Source organism: Mustela nivalis (assembly GCF_964662115.1).
Source record: "Mustela nivalis genome assembly, chromosome: 1".
Classification (NCBI taxonomy): Eukaryota; Metazoa; Chordata; class Mammalia; order Carnivora; family Mustelidae; genus Mustela; species Mustela nivalis.
Genome location: NC_139020.1, coordinates 130,766,786 through 130,794,664, shown reverse-complemented (window position 1 = coordinate 130,794,664; position 27,879 = coordinate 130,766,786). Strand labels below are relative to the sequence as shown.

Genomic DNA, 27,879 nt, shown 5'->3' with positions numbered 1-27,879 from the left:
GGCCTCCCACTGATTGAGTGAGGCCCATCCACATTATGGAGGGCAATCTGCTTTACTCAAAGTGAGTTAAGATGTTAATCACATCTTTAAAATATCTCTACAGAAGCATCCAGACTAGTGTTGATCAAACAATTGATCACCATAGCTTAGCCATATGACACATAGAATTAACCTCAGCACCCTTTTGGCTAGATTCTGGTAAGGTGATCTCTGACAGACTCCGGCCCTTCACATGTGCTATCTAGTATGGCCTGTGGGCCCTCCTGATTCTCTTGACTGGTCAGCCGGAGCCTTTTCTGCTCCTTTCTCCAGGTTACAGATAGCTTCCATTGCTACAGAATCCAGCCCATGTTCCATGTCTCTGTAACTGGCTTCCCCCTGACTGATACATGTCCTCTAAAACACAAGCACACACTAGACAGAGTGCAGGTATCCCCCACTTTTTGAACATTCACGTTATGCCACTTCTCTTTTGCAAAAACCAACTTTAGTCCCTGTTTTCACCAAGTGGAAGAAACCAATAAGGATTTTTGCTTTTGTGAAAAAAAGACAAAAAGCAAAAATAGCATCCATTTGTTTTGCCATAAGCCATCATAGAGGCAACGTGCTCCCCAAACAGCAACAGTGAGCCCACCAGTCTCCTTCCCCAGGAGCTCCACTCTGTATCTCAGCCTCCAGCCTCCATAACTTTGAGCTGTGTCTGTGAGCGTCTGTGCTTTATCTCCATCTGTTTTGTGCCTCTGTCAGCAAAATGTGTCCTAAGGTATCAGAAAAGCTTAGGAGAGGTTACTTTTTTGGGTCTGGGACTGCTCAAATTTTTTTCCATAGAAATTAATGGTAGTTGTTTCTTCGCCTTTTGTCATTGCAACCAACAGAAGCTTTCACAGGAACACACGACCTTCAGAAAGTAGGGAAAAGCGGTGTATATTTGAACTTACCTTTAGCAGCGGGTATTGATTTTGAAAGCAGAGTAACAGACAATACATCTTTGATTTTCTGGGACTATTCCAAAGTCATGTTGTTATTTTTCATGAAAGTGATTCTTTAAATGTATAACCGGGGTACCTCTGTGGCTCAGTCGGTTAAGCGGCTGCCTCGGCTCAGGTTATGATCTCGGAGTCCTGGAGTCCAGTTCCGCATCAGGCTCCCTGCTCAGCAGGAGTCTCCTTCTCCCTCTGCCTTCTGCTGTGCCCCCCAGCTCATGATCTCTCTCTCTCAAATAAATACATCTTTAAAAAATATATGCATAACCAAAGAAGCTCTTATTTTTTATAACAAGTTGAGACTTTTCATAGAAATAAATTTTTTAAAAAGAAAAAATATTTTTTTCACATCATAATCTCTGATTTTAAGTTGGGAAAATAGAGTTACTATCAAATTTGTGCTTACTCAATATAGAACAGTTGAGTGAAGTCTTGGATTGGTTGGTTGAAAATGGTCTTACTTCATTTTTGCTGTCTAAACCAGCAGTGTTACTCCTCTAAGTGTTGGGGGTTTCGTGGTTCTTAAATGTAGCAGAAATAAGAAGGTGGGCGCAAGTATATTTCAGTTTAAACTGGTATCAAACTGAGCATCTTGGCACAGGCTAGATTACATCCAGTAGAAAGAGTGGTACCATTGAAGGAGCATTGGGGTGGATTTAGGATACTGAGCTCAATCTGGACTTGGCCTGTGATTAGTAGTTTGGCCAGTCACAGCACTGTCCCAAAGCCTGTTTCCTCTTCTGTAAGGTTTTATTTGGGGCCTAAGATCATGCACGTTAATGTTCTTTGTGGAAGAATTATACAATGTTGACAGTTATTGTTTTAATAATCACAGTCATTAGAGAAATTTTTAGGCGTGTGTGTGCCTGTCTGCAGGGAATTCCGTAACAAGATGACCTGGGTGTTCGTGATTTGATCTTCCATACTAATTCGACTCCATGCTCATGAGGACCTGGTATGGCTTGGAGAAATGGCAGTGCCCAGCAGCAGAGAATGAGACCTGAAATAAATTGATTTTAGGTGTATGGAGAATGGGGAGGGGTTCCAGAAATGATGGGGGGGGATAGATCTGGCAGGCTGTAGTGAGCAGACAGAGTTGGAGAAAGGCAAGAGCTCAGGAAGACGCCTGTGTCTCCAGTGGTGGAGCCGGCAGCTGTGATCATCGGTCGTGTAGGTGTGAACACCAGAGGAGAAAGTCACAGCTGGGGAGTCCGAATTTGGGAATAATTAACATGTGACTAGTGACTAAACCCAAGTGAGTAGGGAAGGTCACCAGGGGGAGTACAGAGTGAGGAGACCAGGTGGCTGAGGGTGAAGCCCTACAAATGACAGCTGGTGCCCCCTATTAGTACGCTCAGGAGATTTGCTCAGTAAAGGCTGTGAATGAACAAATGAATAAAGGAGTGAATGAGAAAGAAAGGATCCGTTTAACAAATATAGTCAAATGACTTTAAGAGAAAAAAAGTGCTGTACTAGAGTTAGAAGCCCTTACGGTCTAGCCAAATATTGATCTTTATAAAATCTAAATGCGGTTCCTCTGGTTAAAAAGGACTACTCCCCGCTTCGGGTAAACAATTTGGCAGCCTGTATCAAGCCTTTGAAAAGTTAATATCCCTTGACCCATTAATTCCTCTTCCAGGAATCCACCCAAAGGAAGTAAGCAGAGCTGCAAAGATTTATGCACAAAGATGTTTCATATTCTTAGGACACGAGTTTCTCTGGAATGCTTGGGTTGGAGGTGGGAGGGAGGCATTTAACTTTGGCATCTTTTTAAAAGTTTTGATAGTGTACAGTACTGTGGGGCAGGATACAAAATTCTCATTAGTGTTTAAGATAAAAGACAAGCATTCAAAGAAATCCCATGCTTTGCCCTCAGACCTCCATTCTCTGCTCTTGGAGTTACTACAGTGGGAAAGTTGGAGAATATGCTGGCCTGTAGGGTGAAGCCACAGCCTTTGCTGGCATGGCATTCAATGACATCCACCATATGGCCCTTCTGATTTCCAGCCCTTGCCCCCAACTCCTGGCTTCTCTGGTCATGATCCAGAAATGTTCATGTATCGAAGTTACTTCAATATATCAGGCTGTTTCAGACCATCTAGTTTTGCCCATGATAAGCCTTCTTTCTCTTTATCTGCATTGTCATTCTCCCTTTCCTTCACCTATCTTGTGAACTCCTATTCATCCTTCAAAACCTCCTGCAGATTTAATCCCTAAATAGGTTTTGCCTATCGAATTTGAATGTGTAAAGTGAGGCATACACACTCCAATTCTCTCAAACCCCTCACCTCTTCCTATTGTATTCCATTATTTCATTTGTTACAGCCCTGAGCTGTCAGAAACTTTTCAGCCTCCCCTTTAGGTAGAAATAATCACTGTCATATCTATGCCTGTATATCCGTTACTATATTATCATTCTGTATGAGAAATTTGTGGAGTATTTACTTTTTTCAATTGTAAAAGTAATATGCATACTCATTAGAAAAAGTTTGAAAAATTACACACTAATAGAAACATTACATAGCTGTCATCATTCTATATGTATAAGGTTTAGAATCTTGATTTTTTTAACATCACATTATAAAATAAGCATTTTTGTGTCTTGCTGGTATAATTGTTTTTAAAATCTATTTACAATAATTAGCTGAATCTTCTTGAGAGCTGGGATTCCTATTTTGTTAAACCCAGCAACTAAGTACAATGTTAGTCTGGGCCAGTGTAGGAACTTAATACAGTGTGTTGAATTCTGGAACTGAAAAATTCATCAGTCTGCATCCCCACCTTCACTGAGCTCATTCTGGGAATGGAGACATACTTATTTACTCACTATTTATTGTATTTAGTAATTCATTGCCCGGATACTTACTCTACATCAGACATCATTCTAGCACCAGGGACAAAGCCATGCACAAAGCTCTGCCTATGTGACATATATATTCTAGAACAGTGATTCTCAAATTTGGGGTACACTGGAATTACTGGAAGCCTTGATAAAACACAAGTCTCTGGGCCCTACCCTCATGTCATGATTCTATCATGATCCAGAAATATAAGGTGCTAGGCAGAACCCATTTGGGAACCAAATCTGACAGAGGTTTTGATTCATGGTTTCTGAGCCAGCGAGGCCTGAGTATTTACATTTCTAACAAGTTCCCAGGTGATGCTGGTGCTACTGATAAGGGACCCCACTTTGGGAACCCCTGGCATAGAGGATAAGTTTGAAGTACAGTAAGTAGCTCCAAAGATGAGGGTTGTCTTAATTGTGGGAGAAGGACACATGTCCGGTTAATGCAAAAGCCTCTCTAATTTCAAGTCCCAGTAAGGAAGGAGAGGACTGGGATAATGGCCTGTGTCCAGAGTCCTCGGCTCCTTACTCTGGGTGACTATCAGCCATCTCGGCAGGGTCACAGAAACCTGGGACCTATAAGGAGCGAGGGTAGAGCAACAGTGACAGTTAGGAGTACCTTCTCTGTGCCTCTCCTTCCACACACCTGCCATATGGAATATCTAATCTTCAGAGCAACTGCAAAAGAGTATGATTCCCCTAGGTCCCCTGCATTTTATGGGTGAGAAAACTGAGGCCTAGAAAGTTGTGTAACTCTGGTTCCAGAGTCTCACACCTCGAGCTCCAAGCCAGGCCTTTTTACCCTTAAAACCCCATGACTCAGGCTGAGTCTGGCCTATGGTCGAGCCCTCAGTGGGACCAGCTTTTCAAAATGCTTCAGCAGTCAGAGGTGTCTTGTCTGTGTGTGGGACACCCGCGGGAGGGGTTGGGTGCAAGTGTGCCCACAGGGTCCCTGTTCCTGCAGCGCCGCAGCGAATGGAGAGGCTCGGATTTGCAGTTGGTGAAGGAGTGAGCCACGCTGGAGTGTAGGGGACTGACAGCTGAAACAGAGGTCTGCAGCCTGGAGGGAGATGGCTCACGGTCCTTCCGCTAGGAGCTACATCTGGAAATTATTAATAGTATTTTCTCACATGTGACAATTTGTGACCGTTAGGTTTCGTTTACTTTTACTACAGGTTTAGTGCCTTGAGAATTTGCATCACATGTTCAAAACTGTAAAAAACCTGTTTCCAAACCCCTTCCGAAGAAGTATAGGCAAGTCATGTGTGAAATAGTTAACAGATTTAGAAAATTAAGGTCAGAAAAAAGCCACCTCCATCCCCTGCAGTGGGAATGGGAGGTGTCACTGCTAACATGGCCAGGGTCCTCAGCTCTGACACATGCCCGCATGCAGCTGTCCATGGCTACCTGGACCACATCGCTTTAGCTTCACCCCTGTGCTGTAGCCTCCTGTCCTAGCCAGCTAGCAAGGGTTAACAGTACATAAGTGATGTAAGAAAAATGTCTCTTCGTTTTCTGTAGAACTGAGGAAGACACATTTTACACCATGGTGCTATAGGAGTCCTACAGCAAAGTTCTCTGTTCCTTACTTCCAATTATGCGTCTCTCTTGTGGACCTGGCACGTTTCCTCATTTGGGATATGTAAGATCCATTGCTTTGCTTATGTTGCCAGGAAGCTCAGAGCTAGGCTTTGTAGCCAGCAGCTTCCCTTAACCTAAGGTTCTTAGACAGTAATTATCTTCCCCCTTCTCTTTTGAAAACTTTCATTACCTGTGTCTTCTTTCAGAAGCTTTCCAAAACAATATCTAAAAGTAGGGGGGCATCACAGATTAATGGGCGAGAAATGAATTTTTAGAATGAAAAATGGTTTGTTTCATGGAAAGTTTCTTTTTTGTAATGGTCTTTGAAGGATTAAACAGAACGATTTATGGAAAATGCCAGGACAGTTTATGGAAAATGCCTAGAACAGTGCCTGGGACATAGTAGGTCTGCACTAGATGGTAATTTCTCCTATTGTTGTCATTATTTCTAGCACAGGCTAGATTTTATAGAAAGACTGGACTGTACATTTGTAACTGCTCTAGATTGCTTTCCAGAATATACAGTACTGAACTAAAATTACCTTTGGCTGTAAGTTAGGGGGGTTCATCCAAGGAGGCCTGCCACTGCTTGGTTATCTCTTAGAGAGAGTAGCTCTATGCTGGCATTTCTTACTAATTCTCAAATGATGGTGGATGATCCCTGCAGAAGCCTCAAGATTTTTGAGGTCATCCACTCAAGGGTTGGTGACTAAGACTTATTCAACTCTGGGGTCTTCACTTCCTGATTTAGTTGTAAAGTGACCTGAGCATCCTTGCCCAGAAAGTCCCCTAAAGTCGATTTCCTAGTTTGGAATGGCTCTTGCTTGATTTTATTTGGCTACTCTTTTCCATTTTTCTTTCCCCTGTGATTATTAAATTCAGCTGCCAGGGGTATTTGTCAGGGAGTGAAGAGTTAAAGTGCCTTGGTACTCTGCGTGGCCATTAACCGCTCCCCCCCCATCTTGGGGGCTCAGGAAGTGAGAAGCAAGTTCCCTGTGACCGGGACTGGATGGTGTGCACCATGGCTTGGAGACTCATCAGTATCAGTCTGCCCAAGCAACACCTGCAGGTTGCTTTTTTGGGTGTTTTTGGGTGCCTTTGGCAGAGGCGGAGAGCACCACGGAGCAGGTGTCAGTCAGATTTCCCCGCTGTGGGGAGCGTGCACATCAGCTTTCACGCGGTGGTGATTTTCCCCACCTCCGCCCTTCTCTGCCAAAACCATTGTTGAAAAGAGGAAGCTCTTTGGGTCATAAAATGTCATCTGGTAGTTAGTATATGGCTATATAGACCTACTGGATTACACAGTAGCCTGATTGGCAGGAAGTAGGTGATTCATCAGAAAAAAAAAAAAAAAAAAAACGAAAAAAACAAACTCTTACCAAAATGAACTTCCTCTTTCAAACCCTTTGTTCCAACTCATCCTTTAGAACCTTCTTGCAGCCTCTTAGAAAAAAAAAATAACCAACAGGAGACTAATGTAGTATTTCAAAGAAGGGGAATCTCAGCCCTGTCTAGCCACATGTTTCATAGTTAAAAAGCGCAAGCCCCATGCTGTCTGTCCCCAGTGGGACCAGGCTTAGGGTGTGGCCGCTGCCTAGAGGGACATCTGCCACCTTGAGAGATTTCATGTCCGAGACTGAAACAGCCACAGATGCCTTCAGTGAGGTGTTTTGGATGCTGCACACGGCCCACCTTTGATAGAACATTCCATTCACCCAGGCCCTTTCATTTTGTTTGCCTCGCAGGTCCAAGAAGCTGCAAGTCAAGGCCTGAAATTCGTGGGTGTCATACCTCAGTATGGTTCCCCTGCGAAGTCAGCAGGCAGCAGCCCCCCAGCGGACACCAGAGCTGCAGAAAAAGAGCCGGGCAGGTGCAGGGAGGACGAGAACCCCGGGCTTCCAGCGGGGACAGACAGCGGCCAGGAGCCAGGCAAGGGCCCTGGAGGGGAGACGCCCATTGCCGAGCAACCCACCTCGCCCTCTGGAGAAGGGGACGGTGCAGAACTGTCCCCACATGGGGTGAGCAAGACTTTGGATGGGCCAGACGGTGACCTGTTGGAAGTGCATGAGGAGCCACTCTCGGGAAGTAAGTATGTCAACACAGGGACTTTTGACCCACTTACAGACAGCCTAACAGCTTTCCAGTAATCCCCGTGGCATTTTAGGAAAAAGAAATGGGATGAGAGTATACAGACAGCAGTCCATCGCAGGAGAATCTGGATTTTTCTGTGCCTCCTGACTGGTGGCTTACAGACGTATGACTTCTGGGAGAGCAGGACTACATGAAATTGACTTGCGGTGGCTCCAATATGTCACATCTGAAGTGGATTCTAGGACTTGAAGGATTTTATCCCCACGCTCTTGCACTGCCCTTAGACGACCCCAGTCCTCGCACAGGAAGTGTTCATGTGCAGGGCACCCGTGCAGAATTGATGCTCCGCTTTCGGTCTGTTTGTTTTGAATGTCCACCCAGAGAGAGAGATCCAGAGAGCCAGTTTGGAGGACGAATTGGGCAAGGAACTGGTGATTCAGCTCACTCAGCTGTAAAATACCAGGTTTCAGGGAGGGTGTCTAGTTGACAGGCCTGCACTGTGGAGGGAATACTGCCACGGAGAGACCACCGTTGTGTGAACCCTCTTATGTTGTAGCGGCCGTTAGAGCATGCACGTTAGCGTGGCCATTTCAGGTAACAGCATAACAACGATGATAGTGACCAGCGGTTAGTGGTACCTCCTGTACACCAGGCCCTGCCCCAGTAAGCACCTCACATGCCTGATCTCCTAGTTCTCTCTATATCACTGAGATGTGGGCTGCTGTGGTTTCCTTGTCCATTGTACAGCTGAGTAAACTGAGGCTGGGAGAGTACATCTTCACCCAGGCTGGAAACTGGCAGAGCTGGTCTGTGAGCCCAGCAGCCTTAACCACCATCCCTTCATGCCTCTCTGCGCGGTCTCTCCTGTGTGATACTCTCATACACCAGTAAGATTCACTGAGGCCTTCAGTTTATGGTGAGTGAAGTTTCTCTCCATTTCCCTGTCATTCCCTTTCTTCTTTCTCCAGAAAATCTAGCATCCAGCTATTTCCAGCCATTTCCTGAGAGCCAGGCACTCTTAGGAGCTTCGTGGACTCCTCCAGCCTTTACAAGGTGCACAAGTAACAAGACTCCCAGGAGATCCCCAGGCCTTAGGAGGCCTTTGTCCTTAGCCTTAACCTTCCTGGTTAATGTCATTATTCATTTACTGAGTCTTGAAATTAGCCTCTTATTTACTTATTTGTTTGAGAGAGAGAGACAGAGACAGAGAGCAGGGAAAAGAGTAGAGGGAGAGGGACAAGCAGATCCCTTGCTGAGAACAGAGCCTGACCAAGGGCTCGATCCCACGACCCTGAGTTTATGACCTAAGCTGAGATTAAGAGTTGGATGCTTAACTGACTGAGCCACCCAGGTGGCCTGAAATTAGCTTCTTACTAATGATGAGGAACAGTTTATGCTTTGAGAGTAGGAATAAAGGTGGAACAGTTTATTTTATTATGTTAGGTCAGTACTTCTTGAAAAGGAAATTGTGGGATGGTTCATTCTGGGCTTATTTACAAAGTTGATTTAGAGGGGGAGATTGGCACTGCCTCCATTCTGGGATATATTGTGATAGTTGTTTAATCAAGGTCCAGATCCTTCTTAAATATGTACTAAAGTGGGGCTTATCGTTTATGAAACATTTTACACAGTTTGAGGTAGACTTCTTCCTCCAGAGTAGCTGAGACTCGGGCCTGTCTCCTGATGAATGTCTAAATCTTGTTCCAGAAACCATCTTCTACTGGTGTTGGGCTAGATGTGTTGGTCTGAATCCCCAGGAAGACGATAGTCCTCCTTGGAGGAGCACGCAAGGGTGAGGGCTCAGGGCAGGCATAGTCCGTCCAAGAGAAAAGAGTAGGAGTCATTAAGAGGCAGGTAGCACTGGGTTAAGAACCTAGACTCTGGGGACGCCTGGGTGGCTTACTGGGTAAGTGTCTGCCTTCAGCTCAGGTCGTGATCCCAGGGTCTTGAGATTGAGCCCCATTTTGGGCTCCCTTCCTTCTTCTTCTGACTCTACCCCCTGCTGGTACTCGTGTTCTCTCTCTCTCTCTCTCTCTCTCTCTCAAATAAATAATAAATGATCTTTGAGAGTCTAGACTCTGCTTACATTCATTCCATTTGCCATCTTCTCCTTAGGCAGTCTTGGGCAAGTTACCCTCCTTTGCCTCAGTTTCTTACCCTGGAGAATAGAGACAGAACAATAGTTTCTTGTTGAAAGGTTAAGTGAGGGAGACATTTAAGGCACTCGGCACTGTTTGACTCTTAAGTGTGAACTGTTACCACTGGCACGCAGGCTCAGTAGCCCCGCCCACGGACCTCTGCCTCTGCAGGGAGCCCTGGCTTGGAGAAAGGAGGGCGTCAATACTGAAATACCCCTCGGGACTTTTCTGATCTTTCCTGCTCCAGAATCGACCTTTCTCTGAGCCTGCTTCTGGACTTCCTGCCCTCTGTGGTTGACCCAAGGGAAAATTCACTGGGACTTTTCTGATCTTTCCTGCTCCAGAATCGACCTTTCTCTGAGCCTGCTTCTGGACTTCCTGCCCTTTGTGGTTGACCCAAGGGAAAATTCACTGGGAAGAATTGTACTAGGACCATTTCCCACATGTTCCCCTGGGGCTGTTTGCCTCCCTTAGGCAGACTCTCCTCAGTTGCTGAACTCACAGAGCCCTTCAACACAGGCGGTGTCTTGGCCTGTGTCTCGTTTCTTCAAGACTCTGTTCTCTACTAGCAGACCAGATCCTGCTGAAGAATGATAGGTTAATGCGTGTCTGGAGGTGGTCAGCCCAATAGTGGATGGAATTTTGGGCCTTGGAGGCCAAGAAGTACACACTTCAATCTCACTCAGTGGCCAGCTGGCTGTCTGTTGTCTACACACGAGTGGGCCTTATCTATCTACTCAGGAGGCCACAGGTCTCTGAAATTTTGGCAGCTTGTTGCTATCCTTTATTCCTTGTTGTGTGGCATGAATGAGCCCTTGGACTTGCTTCATCAGTTCACGAACATACAGGTGTTACTGGTACACATCCATGGCCTCGTGGGGGATGGGCAGACGACAGTCATGATGGTGGCAGCTCTGGCTGAACCAGTCTAAGTTCTTCCGATGAGCCATTTTGATGGCGCCTCACAATAGCTTTATGATGGTGGACTCTATTATGAAGCCCATCTTGTAGATAAGGAGAGTCACCATCTATGCCGTCACATAGTGAAATTTTATCTCTTAGCTTGAGCACCCAGCCTCCCCAAAGGCGGGACATGCAGAGGCCCTGTCAGCATTGGTCATGGCCTTCACCTGACCCCAGCCTCTCTTGTCAGTCTCTTTCCTGAGAAGTCTTACCATTTCCTTCCACCCTCACCCTGTGGCCCGCGTCCCCCCAGCTTGCCCTCCTTGCTGCTTGCTCAGCTTTCAGCTTGCCTTTCTCTCAGTGCCCCCTAAGGAGGGTGAAGTGTTTTCACTCCTCTTTCTGCCAGGTGGGCTTAAATAGGCAATCACAGCAAGACAATTAAAAAAAACCCAGAGGGAGTCTCCCTCTTTCCCCCTCCTTCCCCTCGTTTAATTTATTTCCTTTATAGGAGGCCTAGGGGAGCAGGTCTAGGCTGCAACGGCTCCCATAAGGCTCACCAGCAAATTCACCATCCAGACATGCGGCAGGCCACCCTCCCCGTCCCCGTGGGCTCTTGAACGGCTGCTCTGGTCCAGAGGTTCTGCTCCACTTGTCCACGCAGGTCCCTCTGGAGACCAATTTTGGGGTTCTCTTCCTGATCACTGACTTTTCTTTCCTGGTCCTGGAGAATTTTCATGCCCGCAGAGATCTCCCGAGCGGGTGCAGGGACAGCCCGGGGCCTCACTCCTAGACACTGCCATTCCCACTCTTGCCCCCCGCCTTATGGTGAACACACAGCACCCCCTGTAGCTGTACTCAGAGGAGCACGAATGGCCCCTTGTGATGCATTTCTGTTGATAGGGAGCATGCTTTCTTCATCTGTAAACATCAGTCCAGGTGGGGAAGGCCAGTGCAGGGAAAGGTTAGGAAGGCATCCCCACATGTCTACCTGTCACTTCTCTCCTGGCTGGCAGCATTCCTGTCTGTCCTTCGCTCAGCATCTCTGTTGCATCATCTTCAGTCAGAGAAACAAGGAGGCCAGGAAGGTCCACACAAATTCAGATTGTTCTCACCATCCCTGAGATAATAATCGAGCATCTTCCAAGTGCTCTCCTTCCTATCCTATGCCTAGCCACTTAAAATGCTTAGAAATGCCAGCCAGAAACCTCAGCCAGTGACCTCAACTGTATTTCTCGGCTGAGGAGTTTTTATTCAGTAGGCCTCCCTGTGCAACCAGCTCACTGTGTGGGGAGGGAGAGGTGGTGTCCCACTGAGTCTGGCCTTTCTGTTGTGTAGCCAGCCCCCATCCCACACTGAGCCAGTGCCCTCCCCTCCCCTCCTTGTGCCCCCAGGATGGTTCTAGCCTGTGGTTCTGCCTCCTCCCAGATCTGCCACCTGCCACCATCTTCTTGGCCTTTCACTCAGTCCATTAACAAATAGCTAGTGAGCTCCGACCCGTGCTCAGCGGCTCCTGCTTTCTGTGTACTGATGAAATTAGCCTCTTGTTAGATTTGGAAACAGCCCAAGGTCTGGGGTTGGAGAGACTCTTGGCTTTGCCACTTTCCAGCTTGTGATGTCGGGGGGGTCCACTCAAGGTTTCTGGGCACAGAACCCTTGCTGTCCCTCGTGTAGGCTGGGAGAGTTGCATCAGATGGTGGAGGTCAAAGTGCCCGTGGCTACCGCTGCCCTTGCCAGGGGCTTCCCGTGGAATGCTGTGTATGCTGCGGTTCCACTGCTTTGTCCACACAAATGGGCCGCACCCAGGCCCAGAGGGGCCCTGCTTATCCTACCCACGCCTGACAGAAGTCTGAAGCAGTTTCTCTTAGATCAGGAATCTAGATGAGCTCCAGGCCCTTCTGCCCTCTTGTCCCACCACAGAGCCCACAGCCCTGCTTTCCAGTGCAAACCTTCCGTCTGAGCACCCCCGCCTCCCTGCCTGTGACCTCAGCAGACCTTAGCCCCCTCTTAGTCCAGCTACCAGGTCAAGTCTGACTCCCACATGTTTCTTCCCACCCAGGCAACTCGCCAGCTTCCTCCTCCACCCACTCTAACCCTTGGAGCCCCGTGCTTTAAACAGGCACTGGACTCTCTCTTCCCTCCAGCCTGGAGGTCTCTTAGAACACCAGGACCCAACCAGCTTGCCTGCTCCCTGCCAATCACAGGGTCTCTGGGGCCTCACTTGCAGACAGACTGCAGACTTCCACCCCGTGCCTAAATCCCCACTGCCTGGCGTGGGCTTCAGAACTGGCATCTTCCTTCTTTCCTTCCTGCTCCTGAGGAGCTTAGCAAGACAGTGGCAGGCCTGGCTGTCAGGCTGGAAGCGCCCAGGAGGTCCCATGCCCCTCCTCTTTCCCTAGCTTGTTGCACTTGTCAGGTTCAAGTCAATCCGGCAAATGTGTATGTATCCCCTATCATTATTACAGGGACTTTTCTGCACATGGGGGATCTAAATAGCACGAGGCAAGCCCCCCTTGTGTGAGGGAGAAAGAGAAAGACAAGAAGACAAATAAAAATCCAAGTCAAGACAGTCCTGATGCTCCTCGGACACTCTGCCAGACCAATTCTTTAGCTGTTCTCAGAACGTTCTCAGAAACAATGCTTTCCCCCCTCCTTTGGGACTTTCTGTCCCATGTCTTGAAAAATCTTCCAGCTGGGGTCATGGCAGAGTCACCTAGCAGCTGAGAAAATTTAAACAAACTTGGGACTTCTTTTTGGAACCCTCGGTGCCTGCCCATGTGATGATGTGTGCCGGAGAATCAGAATATTAAAACACCCAAGGGCATTATTTGGGGACAGTTGTGTTGACCAGTTTCCATGTGAGTAGTGAGAGGATTGTGGCCAAGGATCCAGCGGGAGAGGGGAGTTAACTGAAGGGTTACACATCTGAAATCAGATTTCTCCCAATATTTCATCGCTGCTCATGCTTTGGAGGCTCCTGAGTCCAGCAGCATTTCCTTCCCTTCCGGACAAATTTATTTCTGTCTCTGGCTTCGGCCCTCTTCCCTGGGGAGGATCCCGATGGGAGAGCTGGGACACGGGCAGCCTCGTGCTGTCTACCTTGTCTGGCAGGCTCTGCCTTCCCTTCCCGTCCAGCAGCCTCCACTTCCCCTTTTGGTCTTCCCCTTTTTCTGTTTCATTACGCATTTGGGAAAGTTGTGTTTCTGTCTTGCCGTCTGAGTGGGGAATCCTTGTGGGTGATGAAGTGTTGTCATGTGTTTTTGGACTTTGGCCGCGGTCAGATTCTCCACTCGCCTCTCCCCTGTAGGGGCTGTGGTTTCTTTTTCTTTTTAATCTCTATATGTTTGTGCTTGACCAGAGCAGACTGTGGTGATTGGTGCTCTGGCCCACGCTGGGGTCACCTGAGGACGGCTGTCCTAGCCTCTGCCTGCAAGCGTTCTCTAGAACGAGAATGTGCCCCTGCAGGCCAGACACACCCAGGGAATTCGTACCTCAGGAGTGGCCTTCAGTTCCTGAGGATAAATGCCCAGACTTCCTTGCCCCTTGGGAAGGCAATCTGAGGTGTGTTCTGTACAGGGTCTCAGGGGGCCCTGTTAATTGAGCCCCATTTGCTACAGCAGTAACCCGCTCATTAAGGCACCCTTCACTGGCTTTCCTCTCTTCCCTATTTCCTACCCCTCCTCCCTCACTCTGTTTCCTGGGATCGTGTCCCAAATAAACTACTGGCACTCAAAACATACAGGGTTTGCTTTGGAAGAAATCCGAATAAAGTCAGGGACTCACTAAAGCATTGCTTATCCTCTTGTCTTTAGTAGCTATGGCTTTTATTTGAACCCCTAGCACCTAAGCAGTGGAGAAGGCCTGATTCTTTAGTTCACATCCTGTCCCGCTTAGCGCCAATCTGTTGCTTGATTTCCCCACCATTGCTTTGCATGACTCCATTCCTCAAGTGTGTATTTCAAAGTCATGAATATAGTCCAGTGATTACCACCTCCGTACACCAAGGCCTAATTTCTTGTGTGAAAACATTTACTGGCTAGAGGTGGCTTCCTGAGTCAGGCAAGTGGACTGCGAAATGTAATTGGGAGTGGGGATCATAAATAGGCCAGATTCGGTTGCTTAAAATCCAGGTGGCCACTTTTAAAGATGGGCACCTCTCTTTCCTAATTGGTTCTATACAATGGAGACCCTGAAATGGTCCCCCAGTTAGCTTAACCTTTGCTGGTGACAAAGGGTCATGGCCTGGCATTGTTCCCGAGGGATCTTGGCTGATGTTTGCTCAGATGGAGCTGTAAAAGACTTCCTTTGCCCGGAACACAATACCTATTGGGATAATTTTAGCTGTTGTGTGAATGGACATATTTGGTGTTAATGTGCCTCATCATTCCTTCTGTATATAGCGACCGGTAGTTGCTTCCCTGATGGTCATGAAGCAGACGTTCCCTTTTAAATTCATTTACTTAAATAAAGGAAAGCGATTGTGCTTAAAAGAATAATAATGCAGCTAAGTGTTTGGATACTACAGAATAGTGAGATACTGAAATATGGCGGGAGACCGCATCCCAGAAGGTGGGTCGAGGCCAGGTCTCTCCTGCAGGGAGCATGAGTGTGCTTTGTCCTTTTCGCTCATGTCAGCCATTGTTTACGACTTTTAAAATGTTTCTTTGAAAGAAGGGTGGGGATTTTCTTATTATTCCAGTAGATATTTTTGGAAACCAAAGCATACTACTGACTAGACTGTGTGAGCAAAGCATTTTAGGCTGGGTAAACTCTGATTGCTTGACTACATGAATAACACAAAAATAGACCTTCAAGACTTAGATTGAAATTCCAGGTATTCCTCGAGGCTGATACTGCTCGCTCGTGGCCAGCAGCACGTACGGCCGGTGTGGGACAGCTGCCGGCTGGTAGTGAGTATTGATTTTTGAAGAACTGAGCTATAAATGAAGGAAAAGCTCAGAGCCCCACTCCCAGGGCCATCTACCTACCACTCCAGGCAAGAACCCCCATTTACGGGAACATATTTATTTTTACATATCAATGGTGTGTTTTTTATGTACTTGATTAAATATTATGGTTTCGGCCCCAGGAAACACCGCTGCAGTTTATAAATAGTGAGTTCAGGGGTGTACAAGGTTCCTGGAATTAGAGCAGTATTTTTAGTCTTATGTGCCTCTGTCTCTTCACCTTTTTTTAAAGGACCAACTCTCACCCAAATACATCCACTTGTTTTCCCCCAAAACACCTATGTATGCGTTTCTTGAAATGTCCCCAATGTCTTCACAAACACCTGACTGTACAAACTGATCCCAGATAACAGTTGTTCATCCTCCTATGTCAGATTCAAAACCCACGTACCCACCGGAAGCTCAGTCTTTGACGTACATGTCATTTTCAAGGCTCCCTAACGTACAGTTGGAATCAGGTTTTATTATTTGGCAAAGGTGCAACCTAACAGAGAGTTTACCTTTGAGAACGTTTCTCCAGGCTCCTAAGAGATTCCTTACTAGACCCAAGGAGGCAGGTTTTTATCACTGTTTGACCTCTTCTCTCCCACCTGCTTTACAAATCCCAACAGAAATGGAGATCCTCGCCCTTTTCAACAAACCGAAGAGCCATCAGAAGTGCCGCCAATACTATCCTGTCAGCATTCCTCTCCGGGTCTCTAAGAACGGCCAGACGGTGAGCGGTTTGGATGCCAACTGGTTGGAGCACATGAGTGACCACTTCCGGAAAGGAGGCATGCTGGTGAATGCCGTCTTCTACCTTGGCATGGTCAATGGTATGGAAGTTACAAACCTTGGGCGGCCCTCACCAACTCTGCTTCTCTTTTCCTCCTAGCCCGTCTTCAGTGCCTGCCCCATTCAGATAGCCCCGCAGCTGATAAATTTGCTGCATTTGATTTCTAATTCACACAAAATCCACCCCCCCGTGCTCCCCGAACCTCCCTAGGAATCGGCCAGGTATCTTCTGAAATGACAGAGAAATGGAAGTGATTCTTTGTTTTTCGTGGTGGCCTCAATCCACGTTGCTTTTAAAGGTTTTTAAAAAGATGATTTTGCATTTGTTAATTGCCCCCTGGGGTCATGCCTCAAGCACCCCCTGCTCAAGTGCAAATTGTTTGTGAACACTATTGCCTTGGAAGTAGCAGTAGCAGCACCCAGGATTAACCCCTGAGAAGTGAATCAAACTGCTTTGTTTCTGTAAACTCTGTAGAAAAACACACTATCTCTTTGTCTAATGGCACCCGGTACCCCCTCTTCAGTAATGATCTCTTTCTGGGGGAGGCTGCATGGAGTGCTTTGATTGATGGCCGCTCTTCTAAAGCAGAGAATGTGTGCCCACAGTGGGGAAGGGTGTCAGGCAAAGAAGGAGTTTAGGGTGAATACAACAGCAAGTTGAGTCACTAGGGTGCATCAGAGCTGGGAGGCCCTTTGGGGAGTGGGGCCAACATCCTAGCAGGTAAGGATCCTGAGGGCTGCCCATCAGCAGGATTCCTAAGTGAAGCCTAACACCAAATGTGTTGATCCCAGCAAAAGCTGGCAGGGGGCATTGATAGCACCGTGTCTTGGTTGTAGAGCAGTTTTCTCTCCAAGAATTAGCAGAGTCAGTAACAGAGGTTTGGAGTCTACCTTATTTGCAATTCTTGAAATGCCAGCAAACATCTGTGAAAGAGACATTAGTCTTAATTCTGAAGGTACACGCTTTAAATCATCGGAAGCCTTGCAACATCGTACAGCACCGACAGGTTTTAATTTTGGATGTGAGTCCCTTATTCTTATCTACATGTCAATATCTCATGTTAACATATTAATACAATAGCAGCAAGCATTGTAAGTATAAGGGGCAAGAACCATTTGTGGAATGGATAAATGATATAAGAAACGTGGCAGGCTCATTAAGAATACCTGTCAAGTATCATGATCCAGCAGAATTTTCTGTGATGATGGGAACGTTCCATATCTGTGCTGTCCCATATGGTAGCCACAACTACATGTGGCTATTGACCACTTCAAAGCACATGAATGCAGGGTAAGTTACTTTATGTGCTTAGCGGCTAGTTGCGTATGAGTGCGATTCTAGAGTATACATTTCATTAAGGCAACTAATGAAAAGCCAAAGTGGTCCTCTGGTGGCAAGGTTGGTAGCATTCCTCTGTAGGTGAAGGCCTTCCCTGGGTGCTTGTGAAGGTCCTGGAAGCCAGAGAATATCACAGTCTGTTTTGAGATGCACCATAAAACACCACTGGCCTCTACTTGGGGCAGATGTTTACAGCCCTGATTAACTGGCCTTAAGGGAGGTCAGGGAGGAGCCCTTTGGCCTCCTGCAGGGACACCCCATCACCCATCTTGGGTGGTGCCAGTGACTCCTTTTATCTCCCCTCAGGCCTGTAGAGGCTCTCTGAGGCCATTGGTTCTTCTACATTTTTCCCTGGGAAACTGATGGTTCGTTGTACTAACATCTTAAAGATGTTCAGTGACTCACTGAAGACAGCAGCTACACAGACAGTCCCGCTTTGGAGAACTCGGGTGTCAAAAGGGAAATTTTCTCTGGTCCTGCTGCCCAGCATGTCTGGGGCAAGCTGAGGACAGCTCGAAAGTTCACGATGCCGTTTATCATCTTTTGGGCCATTATGGCTTTGGCAACCAAGACGGCTCCCTACTCCCTTCTCCTTCCCTGTTCTCTGACCTCAAGTCCAGAAACACAGATAATTCATAGGAGTTTTTTTCTTCAGATTTGACTTGGGAGTTTGAAATGCTGTTATATCCTCCCTTGGCTTTAGCCGCGTGAAATCCAGCTGTTCTGCCTGGAAGACAGAACATGAAATTTCCCCTGGCAAGTGCAGCTGGAAGTTGAGCCCCAAGCCTGTGGCCTGTCTACAGCTCCCCAGCAGCTGCCCGGCTTGGTCTCGGAGAATGGCTGCAAAATTCTCAGAATAATATTTATTTAAACCCACTCAAAATTCAAATGTAATTTCACCCTGTATGTTTCTGATGGGAGGGGGATGTGACTTAGGAGCCATGCTCAGTGGGTTAGGGTGTTTCTGCTCTGGAAGAGGCCAAGGTTTCCGTGGGCCAGGGATAAAATACACATATGCTCTTTTCCCAGAATTTAAAAAAAAAAAGACAAGTGGGTCATAATTCTAAAAAGGAACCCATTTCTAATAAGGTAATTAGTGTCCTTACAGTAAACCTGGCAGAGTTGGAAGCACATCTTTAAGCTGTTTGCCATCTGGAAAAACACCAGTCTTGATTCTTAAATGGATATTTGTACTCTGAAATATTTTCCACAGAGTCATAAAACTCATGAGAACTTTGTCCCATAAACACGGTGATGTCTTAGCCTGAATTATTCAGTTAGGACTCTAGCTTCTGTTTTTAAGCCTTTACCCCTTAGGACATGGAAAAACTTGAACAGTCCTTAAATTTGGACCTTTGCTGAGTCTAGGACTCCTTTCCTGGGATCAGTTACGAAGCCTTAGAAGGACCAGGTATCTTGGGCTGGGTAGACTATGCCCTTGGGGCCTGGTAAGCCAAAACACAGACAAAGGGGAAACATAATGATGCTAATGGACACCTAGCAATTACTCTGTGCTGGTCCTCATCTAAGCAGTTCAAACATAGGAACTCATTTAATCCCCATAACTCAGGGAAGCAGAAACTATTGTTATCCCTATGACACAGCTATGGAAACTAAGGCACAGAGTGGTTAAGGCATTGCAAAGTTTAGTAAGTGGCAAGGAAGTAGTATGAAGAAAGTAGGGTGAAGGAAGGAAAAAAGACATGAGGAGAGGATAAAAGAGGTGACCATGTTGGCAAGAGGTCTAGCCTCCCAGGGAGGGCTTGGGTGGCCCTTGGGAAGGGAGGAGAGCTCCAGTCGCCTTTAGGGTAGCAGCAGGACCTGGGTGGGGTCCCAGCCCCCAGTGTGAATGAGTGTAGGGGTGGGTCAGACAGCCAGGCGGACAGGCACACAGAAACACCGCCCTGTCAGACAAAGGCCCGAATCTCTGCTTCCAGAGGGTGGGAGAGGTGGGGAGGGGAATCCTTCTACTGTTGATGAGGAATCGAGTGGGTGTCCCCAAGGGGAAGGTCAAGGTGGAGCTGGGCGCCCACCATTTGAAGACCCACCCAGGAGCCTGCTTTTTTGCCAAGGGCCTCCAGGCCGACAGAGTCCCCTGCTGTGATCACCGGCCGCCCTCACCCTCTCCTGCCCCTCCCCCTCAGTCCTTATATCTCTGGCAGTCATCCTTATCCACCCAACATTCAGATGTTTTCAGTTGTTTCCAACATGTCCTTTGTAGCAGGTGATTCAAACCAGAATCCAGTCCACTAGCATGCGCTGCGTACGGTGACCATGGCCTCACTTCTCTTTGATATAGAAGAGTCCTTTCTTGATGACCCTCACTGCTTAAAATAAAGCCAGCCTCTCACCCTGCAGAATGTCCTGCATTATGTGTCAGGTTGCTGCCTTGTGATGTCATCCACCTAATTCTTTACCTTCTATATCTGGCAAACTGGAGTTTAGTTCTTTTTTTTTTTTTTTTAAAGAGTTTATTTATTTATTTGACAGAGAGAGGAAGGGAAGAGATCACAGAGAGAGAGGAAGGGAAGCAGGCCCCTTGCTGAGCAGAGAGCCCGATGTGGGACTCGATCCCAGGACCCTGAGATCATGACCTGAGCCGAAGGCAGCGGCTTAACCCACTGAGCCACCCAGGCGCCCCTGGAGTTTAGTTCTAAGGCCTTCCTAAATTAAGCGCTGTGACAGCAGCACATTCCAGATGACGCTGAGTTTTACCCGCTGCACCTTACCGGGAGACACAGTATACCTAGATGTCTCTCCATTGCTGTCCTTTTGAAAGATTTTCTTCCCTGAGACCGTCCCTGATGCCCCAGCCACATCTAAATCCAAATGGCATTTGGTCTTTTGGCATCTTTCTTGATGCCTAGCATAACCTACATTACTTTATATTTGCAAAATACACATGTAAAAAAGTACCTGTTTCAAAGAAAATACACACCGAGATACATGTTTTATACAGACGTACTTACAAGCCCTCGGGTGGGTTCTGCATCCCATCCTCCTCAGCACCCCAGTGTCGGGGCACCACACACCGTATACAGAAGGTGATCGATAAAAGCTTCTGGGTGATGTTTGATAATGCCAATGGAGATGAGAGGAGAAGCTGGTGTTAGGGTGCGCATCACAGGAGCCCGGGGGCCTAAAGAACTAGGTGTAGGCAGAACGGAAAGGAAAGATGAGGCAGTTCCAGGTGCTTCCAGCAGCCACTTCCTTGGAACGCCGCCATCTCCGGGAATGTTTGGCCTTCCGATTACAGGCATGGCTTGTGTTTTAGAGGAGCACTTACTAATGTGGGGGGTGGAGCTCCCATATACCTTACATGCATTTTCCCTTGTACCCATAGCGCATCTTCAAATGAACTTTTTATTCCTGTATCACACACATACAGAAAACTATGCACACTATAAAGATAGAACCCAGTAATTTCCACAAGGTGAGCATATCCACGTAACCAGCACCAGATTAAGACATAGAATATACCCGCCCCCTAAAAGCACCCTTATAGTCCCTATCCCCCAAGAATAACCATAGTCACACCTTGAAATGCCAGAGATGAGTTGTAAACTTTATATGAATGGAACACGTGAATGAATGCCCTCCTTGTTTTGGCTTCTTTGACTCATTGCATTTGTGACACTCATCCACATTTTTACATGTAATTGCAGATCATTTTTCTCCTCACTGTTGTATGTTATCCCTTGTGTTGGTATACACATACCTGATCCACTTCCAAGTATATTTTTATTTTTATTTTTTGCCCCTTAGAGGAAGGCATGGCATCTGTACAGTTTTAACCCCAAACGGAAGCCCTAAGGCCAATCTCCCTGTGACCCCACTAAGATGCCACCCAAAACACCACGGCTGGAGTAGGGTGTAGTAGTCAGGTAACTCTGCAAGACTAGGGACCAGGGCTGGGGATGCCACGCCCAGCTGGAGCCCCAGCGCCTGGCACAGCGTGGTAGCTCAGCTCGGTAGTTCAACGCATCTCTGTTCGTGTTTGAAAGGGTGTAGGTTTCGGAACCAAATCAACCACAGTTTAGAGCTAGTCTGGCCCTTATATTTCATTTGAACATGAACACATGAATGAACTCCTGTGACCTCTGTCCACTCACCCACTAAGAGGGAATGAGTAGCTTTGCAGATTGGGGGAAAAAATTTGAGGAGTCAGCCGTGCCTGATCTTACATCTCAGGACCAGCAAGCACTGAATCAGAGTGTTCCTTCCCCGTCTGGTTGGTTAAATTGTTCTGCACTTGCTGGCTCACCTTGCTATAACTAAAGAGGGGGGATTCATCCTCTAGAGCACTCACCACTTAAAAGTTGGAATGCAGGATCAAAGGCAAGCCAAGAGCAGCCATGAGGGCTCAGGAAATGGAAGGCAGTAGGCCTGCTCACTCTTTTCATAATGTCAGCCAGTTAGGCATGGTATGGTTGTTGGTGAGCAGCATGGTACCATGACCTGGGGTTGCATGACCAGCGATTACATTTACAGTGAGGGTTACAGGTCCATGTGACAGCAGGCACAGTTACGGTTATGCCGTTGGCACGTTTCATTGCTGGCAGCCTCTGACGTAGAATGGGGGCTCTCAGGGACCCTAGGAAATCTGTTAGGCTGGCTACCCAGTAGTCCAGTCTAGCTTATTAATAGGAGAATGGTGACTTTTCATTTCATCCTGCAAAACCAGACTACATAACAGTTGTCACCATGTGCACGTTTTCTAACTGAACTCTGGGGAACACCACGAGGGTAAGCCTGAAGTTTAGCTTGCTAGGTCCCAGAGGCTGCAGGGGGAGAGCGGTGGCCCCCCAGAATTCACCTCTTAGAATAATAGGACTCATCTCCTTTTCCCACATCCTTCTTGTAAATCATAAGCTTGGAATGTTAAGGTGGCCTTTTGCCAAAAGACCAGCATCAAATATTTATACGATACCGGGGCAAATAGCTCTCTGTGCACAGTAGGGAAGCATCTTTAATAAAAAATGCAGTGATAATGGAGTGTTTTCCATAGATGTAGGGTGATTTAACCTTTTATGTTGGGAGCCTTCACTCTAAGCTAGACCTCTTCATACCCAGCTTGGTGCACATTATAGCAAGGCTGAGCCAGTAAAGGCAATGAGAGGTTGGGGAGCGGACGAGGGTGTCAAAACAGGGGCTCTTTAAAAGCCCAGCTGTTTGGTCTCTGTGCTTCACTGACTTTTTTGCTGTTACAGATGATCAAATTTTGACAGCCATTCTGAACTTGCACCAGAGTTAAGCAAGTGAATCAGCACTCTGGATTCAGAATAGCAGAGCGGCGGACTGAGAGGCGGGAGAGCAGACAGAGGATGAGACGGCTAAATAAGGACCCGGTTCATTCCTACTTCACAGTCCACGTCTGGCCATACTTCTCCCCACTGGCCACACAGTCGTCCTTCCAGGCTTGTGAGCCGGGAGGCGGGAGCGGAAGCCAGGCCAGGGCTGGGGAAGGATGTCTGGCTGAGTGGCAGTGACTCCTTCCCCCTTCTGGACCCCAGCTCTGCCATAACGAGGCTGTTGGTAGGCTAAACACGCATCACCATGCTTCTGTCAGATCATCAAGCACATAGTAGGCAAATTTTAAGGGCTTACACGTTTTCCATTGAGGAGGTTTGTATGTAAAGACTTTGGAAATTGGAGAGAGCATCTTTTGGTAGAAGCCTTGTGGGAGTTTGTGCTGTGTTGGTATAATCCTGAGGGGATCATTGAGTCTATTCTAGTCTCAAGAATCCCCAGTTCTAGTCTCAAGAACCCCCAGGTCAGGACTTGGGAAAGCTCTATTCAAAGTAGTTCTATAGGGCGTTCCTACTGTGGCAGGAGCTCCTACTGGATCTTAAAGGTGAGTTTGATGATGGTCCCTCTTGTCCTAAAGCCCCAAATATTTGTAATGTAGTTCAACTGAAGAGCAGCCCTGTTCTTCCCTGGTTATCTCTGTAGAATGTCTGTTAGGAGGGCCTCGAGCAAACACCTGGGGAAAACTTTTTAGCAGAGCTTAGCACTTTCGCTAAAGCTCTTTGATAACAGTCTCTCAGTTTAGGAAAACAAATAGGGAACTGGCACGTGGTTGTTGTAAGCTGATTAAGTTACATTGATCTTACTTGAAATGGAGTATTATCTTGTCAGGTTAGAACAGTATCTGGGTAAGGCTGCTGGGCTCCAAGAATTACTCTCACATCCATGGTTTGTTGAGCTGGTCAGGCCTCTCTATCATTCTGGAATAATCAAGAATACCACCAAGCCAAACAGAACAGCAAACAGAAGGACACCCATCAGTCAGCTATTGCCATAATAATGTTGTGCAACAAACCACTCCAGAGTCCTTGACTTAGAATAGTAATGATTTATTCTGTCGTATTTGTGGGTTGGCCTGAGCAATAACATGAGGTAGTTCTGCTGACCTCAGCGGGGCTCACTGTCAGGTCTGTGGGAGAGATGATCTAAGCTGAGCTCGCCTGGGGGAGCTCTGTTTCATGCATCTTCAAGTCCTTGGAACCAATGGGCCAGCTGGGGCATGCCCTTTCCAAGTGGTGGCAGAGACAGAAGAGGTGAAACTCAACCACTCAAGTGTTTGCCAAACCCCGATGACATCATACCTGCTAATATCCTATTGGCCAGACAAATCACATGACTAAGCCCCTCGTTGTCTGGTCTCCCCACCAGTCATCTTACTCTTGACTTCCTTCTCTCATGGTTCCATTGTTCTTGCGGTCCTTGGCTGTCCCTCATTCACTGTGCATTTCTACTCCAGCTCTGTCCTCTAGCTAGAACTCTCAAACCCTGAAGATCCATAAGGCTTCCTTGCTTAATTAAGTTCATATCTCTACTCAAAATAGGGAGACCTGCCCTGACCACCTCTTCCAAAAATAGCCAACCACTGCCTCTGCCTTCCCCTTAGCCCACTTTATATTTTTATAGCATTTATCACCTGTGACATTATGTTACTATCTCCCTCCCCCATTGCAAAGTAAGCTCCATGAGGCAGAGACTTCATTTGTCTTGCTGCCTGCAGGATCCTCAGTGAGGACAGGAGTATCTTGCATGAAATTGACACTCGGTAGGCATTGGAATGAATGAAGCAGTAGCTAGGAAGATTTTCAGTATAAGCTTGAATGTTTCCAGTGAACACAGTGCTCGCTCTTCTGAGGTTTTCTCTTCTATTTTTTAGAATACTGTAAGGAAGGTTCTATTTATATTGTACTAAAATTTTCTCCCCATAGTTCCTAAAACTTTTTGATTCTAATTCTGCCTTCCAGAACCACGTAGAGGAGAGAAAAAGAAAATTATTTTTCATCTGTATCTTGTATTATGCTTGTGTTAACTCTTGCATTAACCTTGTAGAAAATGCAAATTGTACTTAGTTCCACCATTCATACCTACTACTAGATTTAATGTATTTCTTTAAAGTTTGTTTGACCCCTTTTAACAAAATTCACATACAGCTCATACTGTAATCTTGTATTCTGTTTCTTTCTCTTTTTTTCTTTTCTTTATAACTTGTCTCTGAGGAATTTTTCAGAATCATTAAATTCCCATGATTTTTTTGTGACCACATGGTATTTAATCATATGGAAGTCTCCTAACTTACTTAACTACTTTTCTGTGGTTGAATATTTGGATTGTTGAGTGTTTAGATTATTTTTTAGATTTTTTAAAAATTTACTTATTTGAGAGAGAGTGCATGAACGGAAGGGGCAGAGAGAGGGGGAGAGAGAATCTCAAGGAGATTCCCTGCTGAGTGCAGAGCCTAACACAGGTTCCATCTCAAGACCCCTAGATCATGACCTAAGCCGAAACCAAGAGGCAGACACTTAACCAACTGAGCCACCCAGGAGCCTCTACATTATGTTTTCAAGGAATTTTATAAGTAATGCTTGTAGTTAAATATTTGATGGCTTTAGTGATTATTACCTTAGAATAGACTGAAAGAAATAGGATTTTTGGGTCAAAGAGGATAGACTTTTGTTTCAGGCTCTTGAGACACTGTGAAATTGCTCTCCAAAAAGATCATGCAGTTAAAAATTCCCTTAAGCACCATGAGCTTTTTATACACATATAAAAAATGTTAAGCTTCGCCATTTATTTTTGTTTGTTGTTGCAAATAATTTTCTCACTTAATGGCCTTTGAATTTTGTTTTGAGGTCTGTTGGAAGACAGAGGCTAAATATTTGTTAAGTATTTACATCTGCCGATCTTGTTTTTTTATGGCTTCAGGAAAATGCTGGCAGTTCCTGAACTCCAGTTTGATTCAAAGGACTTTCTGAATTCACCTCTCTTTCTGATAAAAAAAAAAAATCTTATTATTATGTACATTATCCTTTTGAAATAAAAATAGTATATCATTAAACATATCTCTATGTGTATCACCATAGCAAAATACCACAGACTGGATGGTTTAAATTAGAGACACTTATTTCCTCATAGTTCAGGAGTCTGGGTGTCCATGGTTAAGGGGCTGGCAAATTTGGTTTCTGGTTGAGGCCTCCCTTCTTAGCATGTACACAGCCACCCTTCTCTCTAGATCCTTGTCTGGTCTTCCTTCTGTGCAGGGAGAGGGGAGTTGGGGGGGGGGTGCTATGGTGTCTTTCTCTTCTGGTAAGGACATCAGTCTTTTTTTTTTTTTTTTTGAAGATTTTATTTATTTATTTGACAGAGATCACAAGCAGGCAAAGAGGGAGGAGAAAGCAGGCTCCCCTCAGAGCAGAGACCCCGATGTGGGGCTCGATCCCAGGACCCTGGGATCATGACCTGCACTGAAGGCAGAGGCTTTAACCCACTGAGCCACCCAGGCGCCCCAAGGACATCAGTCTTAATCAGACTATGGTCCACCCTTACGACTTCACTTAACCTTAATTGATTCCCTAGAGGCTCTATCTCCAGATACAGTCACTTGGGAATTTAGTGCTTCAAAATATGAATTTGGGGTGTGGGGGAGGACACAATTCAGTACATAGCGCTGTGGCTGATTTGTAGCATGGAATCTCGGGGCCAGGAGTGATTCTGTGTCCTCGATCCCATATCACAGATGAGACACCAAGCCTCTGAAAGGGGTCACGTCCGTTTTCCTGACAGATAATAGATCCAAACCACCTGCTTCTCTGGCCAGTCTTCTTTCCCACAATCTCTTATCTAAGTGAATTTAGGGGATTTAGGAGCCATTAAAAGGGGGGGCAGAAAACACCACTGTAATGATTTCTACTGTGGTGGGGACCCTATTGTAATTTTCGTTATACGCCCCTTGCCTAAGACTATGAATCCTTCTTGAATCCTGTTATATGTATACTGTAAGTTTGTTGAATAGTGTGGAACTCGGGACCTGGTAGACTGACTAGAGCAATGCCCGAGGAAACATTTTCAGTGGTAAATTGTTTGGGAAAATTCCCGTTCCCCGCAGATTCTGCCTTGACAAGAGCTAGCTGAAGAGCTGTCCATACAGCTGCCCACATCATGAGAACTTCCAAGAATCTGTGCATCTAGAATGAATCTGACAAGCTCAGATCTGGTGTGTTATATCTGTCCCCCTTTAAAAAAAAAAAAAAAATCTCTTCCACCTAAATATAGTTTTCTTCTAAAAAACTGTCTCTAAATGACTGTGTTTTACCCTGAATAAGTTCTCCCCGGTGCATCTTGACGTTGGAGCGTGAAAAAGAAGGTAAACGCATGAAATCAAATGGTGATTGCTAACAATGAAATTTGGGCTCATAAAATCAAGGATATTATTCAGAACTGCGAGGTAAATTAGTCTCATTCACTCTGATGGGGCTAGACTCTATGGTTGTGTGTGCCTTCTTTAATTAACATGCTGAAAAGATGTTCTGATTGGGATTATTAATGAATGCAGTGAAAATTTTTGCTGCTTGTAAGGCTTCTGCCACAGACGGTTTACAGAACCCCCCCCCCCCGCCTTTTTCTTTTTCCACAGATTCCTTCCACGGCCTGACAGATGGAGTATTCATTTTTGAAGCTGTTGCCACAGAAGATAGCAAAACCATGCAGGGCTATGATGCTATTGTTGTCGAACAATGGACAGTCCTGGAAGTAAGTGTGGGATGGGCAGTGGAGTTTCTTTTGTTTGGACAGTGATTGTATTATCCACTTGCTTGGTCTGCCTGTGTCTGCAGTAGCTTTTCTCTGAAAGACGGTTTGACCTGGGTAGACCCTACAAGGCCCCATTCATCCTTTCATGCACTTGAGTTGGGGGCATGGGCCCCGCTTTCCCTTTCTGTAGGAAAATCACTGTGTGTGTGCT

At 46.4% G+C, this 27,879-nt stretch overlaps 1 protein-coding gene across 2 annotated transcripts in view; it reads left to right on the top strand.

The window, feature by feature from the left end:
- Nucleotides 1-27,879, top strand: part of RFTN1 (raftlin, lipid raft linker 1) — a 195,758-nt gene that overhangs the window by 129,987 nt on the left and 37,892 nt on the right. For both annotated transcript variants that reach the window (XM_082685095.1, XM_082685096.1), the window contains exons 5-7: nt 7,155-7,494; nt 16,117-16,320; nt 27,553-27,668. In XM_082685095.1, the coding sequence (XP_082541221.1) occupies nt 7,155-7,494; nt 16,117-16,320; nt 27,553-27,668 (660 nt within the window). The remainder of the gene's footprint in view (nt 1-7,154; nt 7,495-16,116; nt 16,321-27,552; nt 27,669-27,879) is intronic.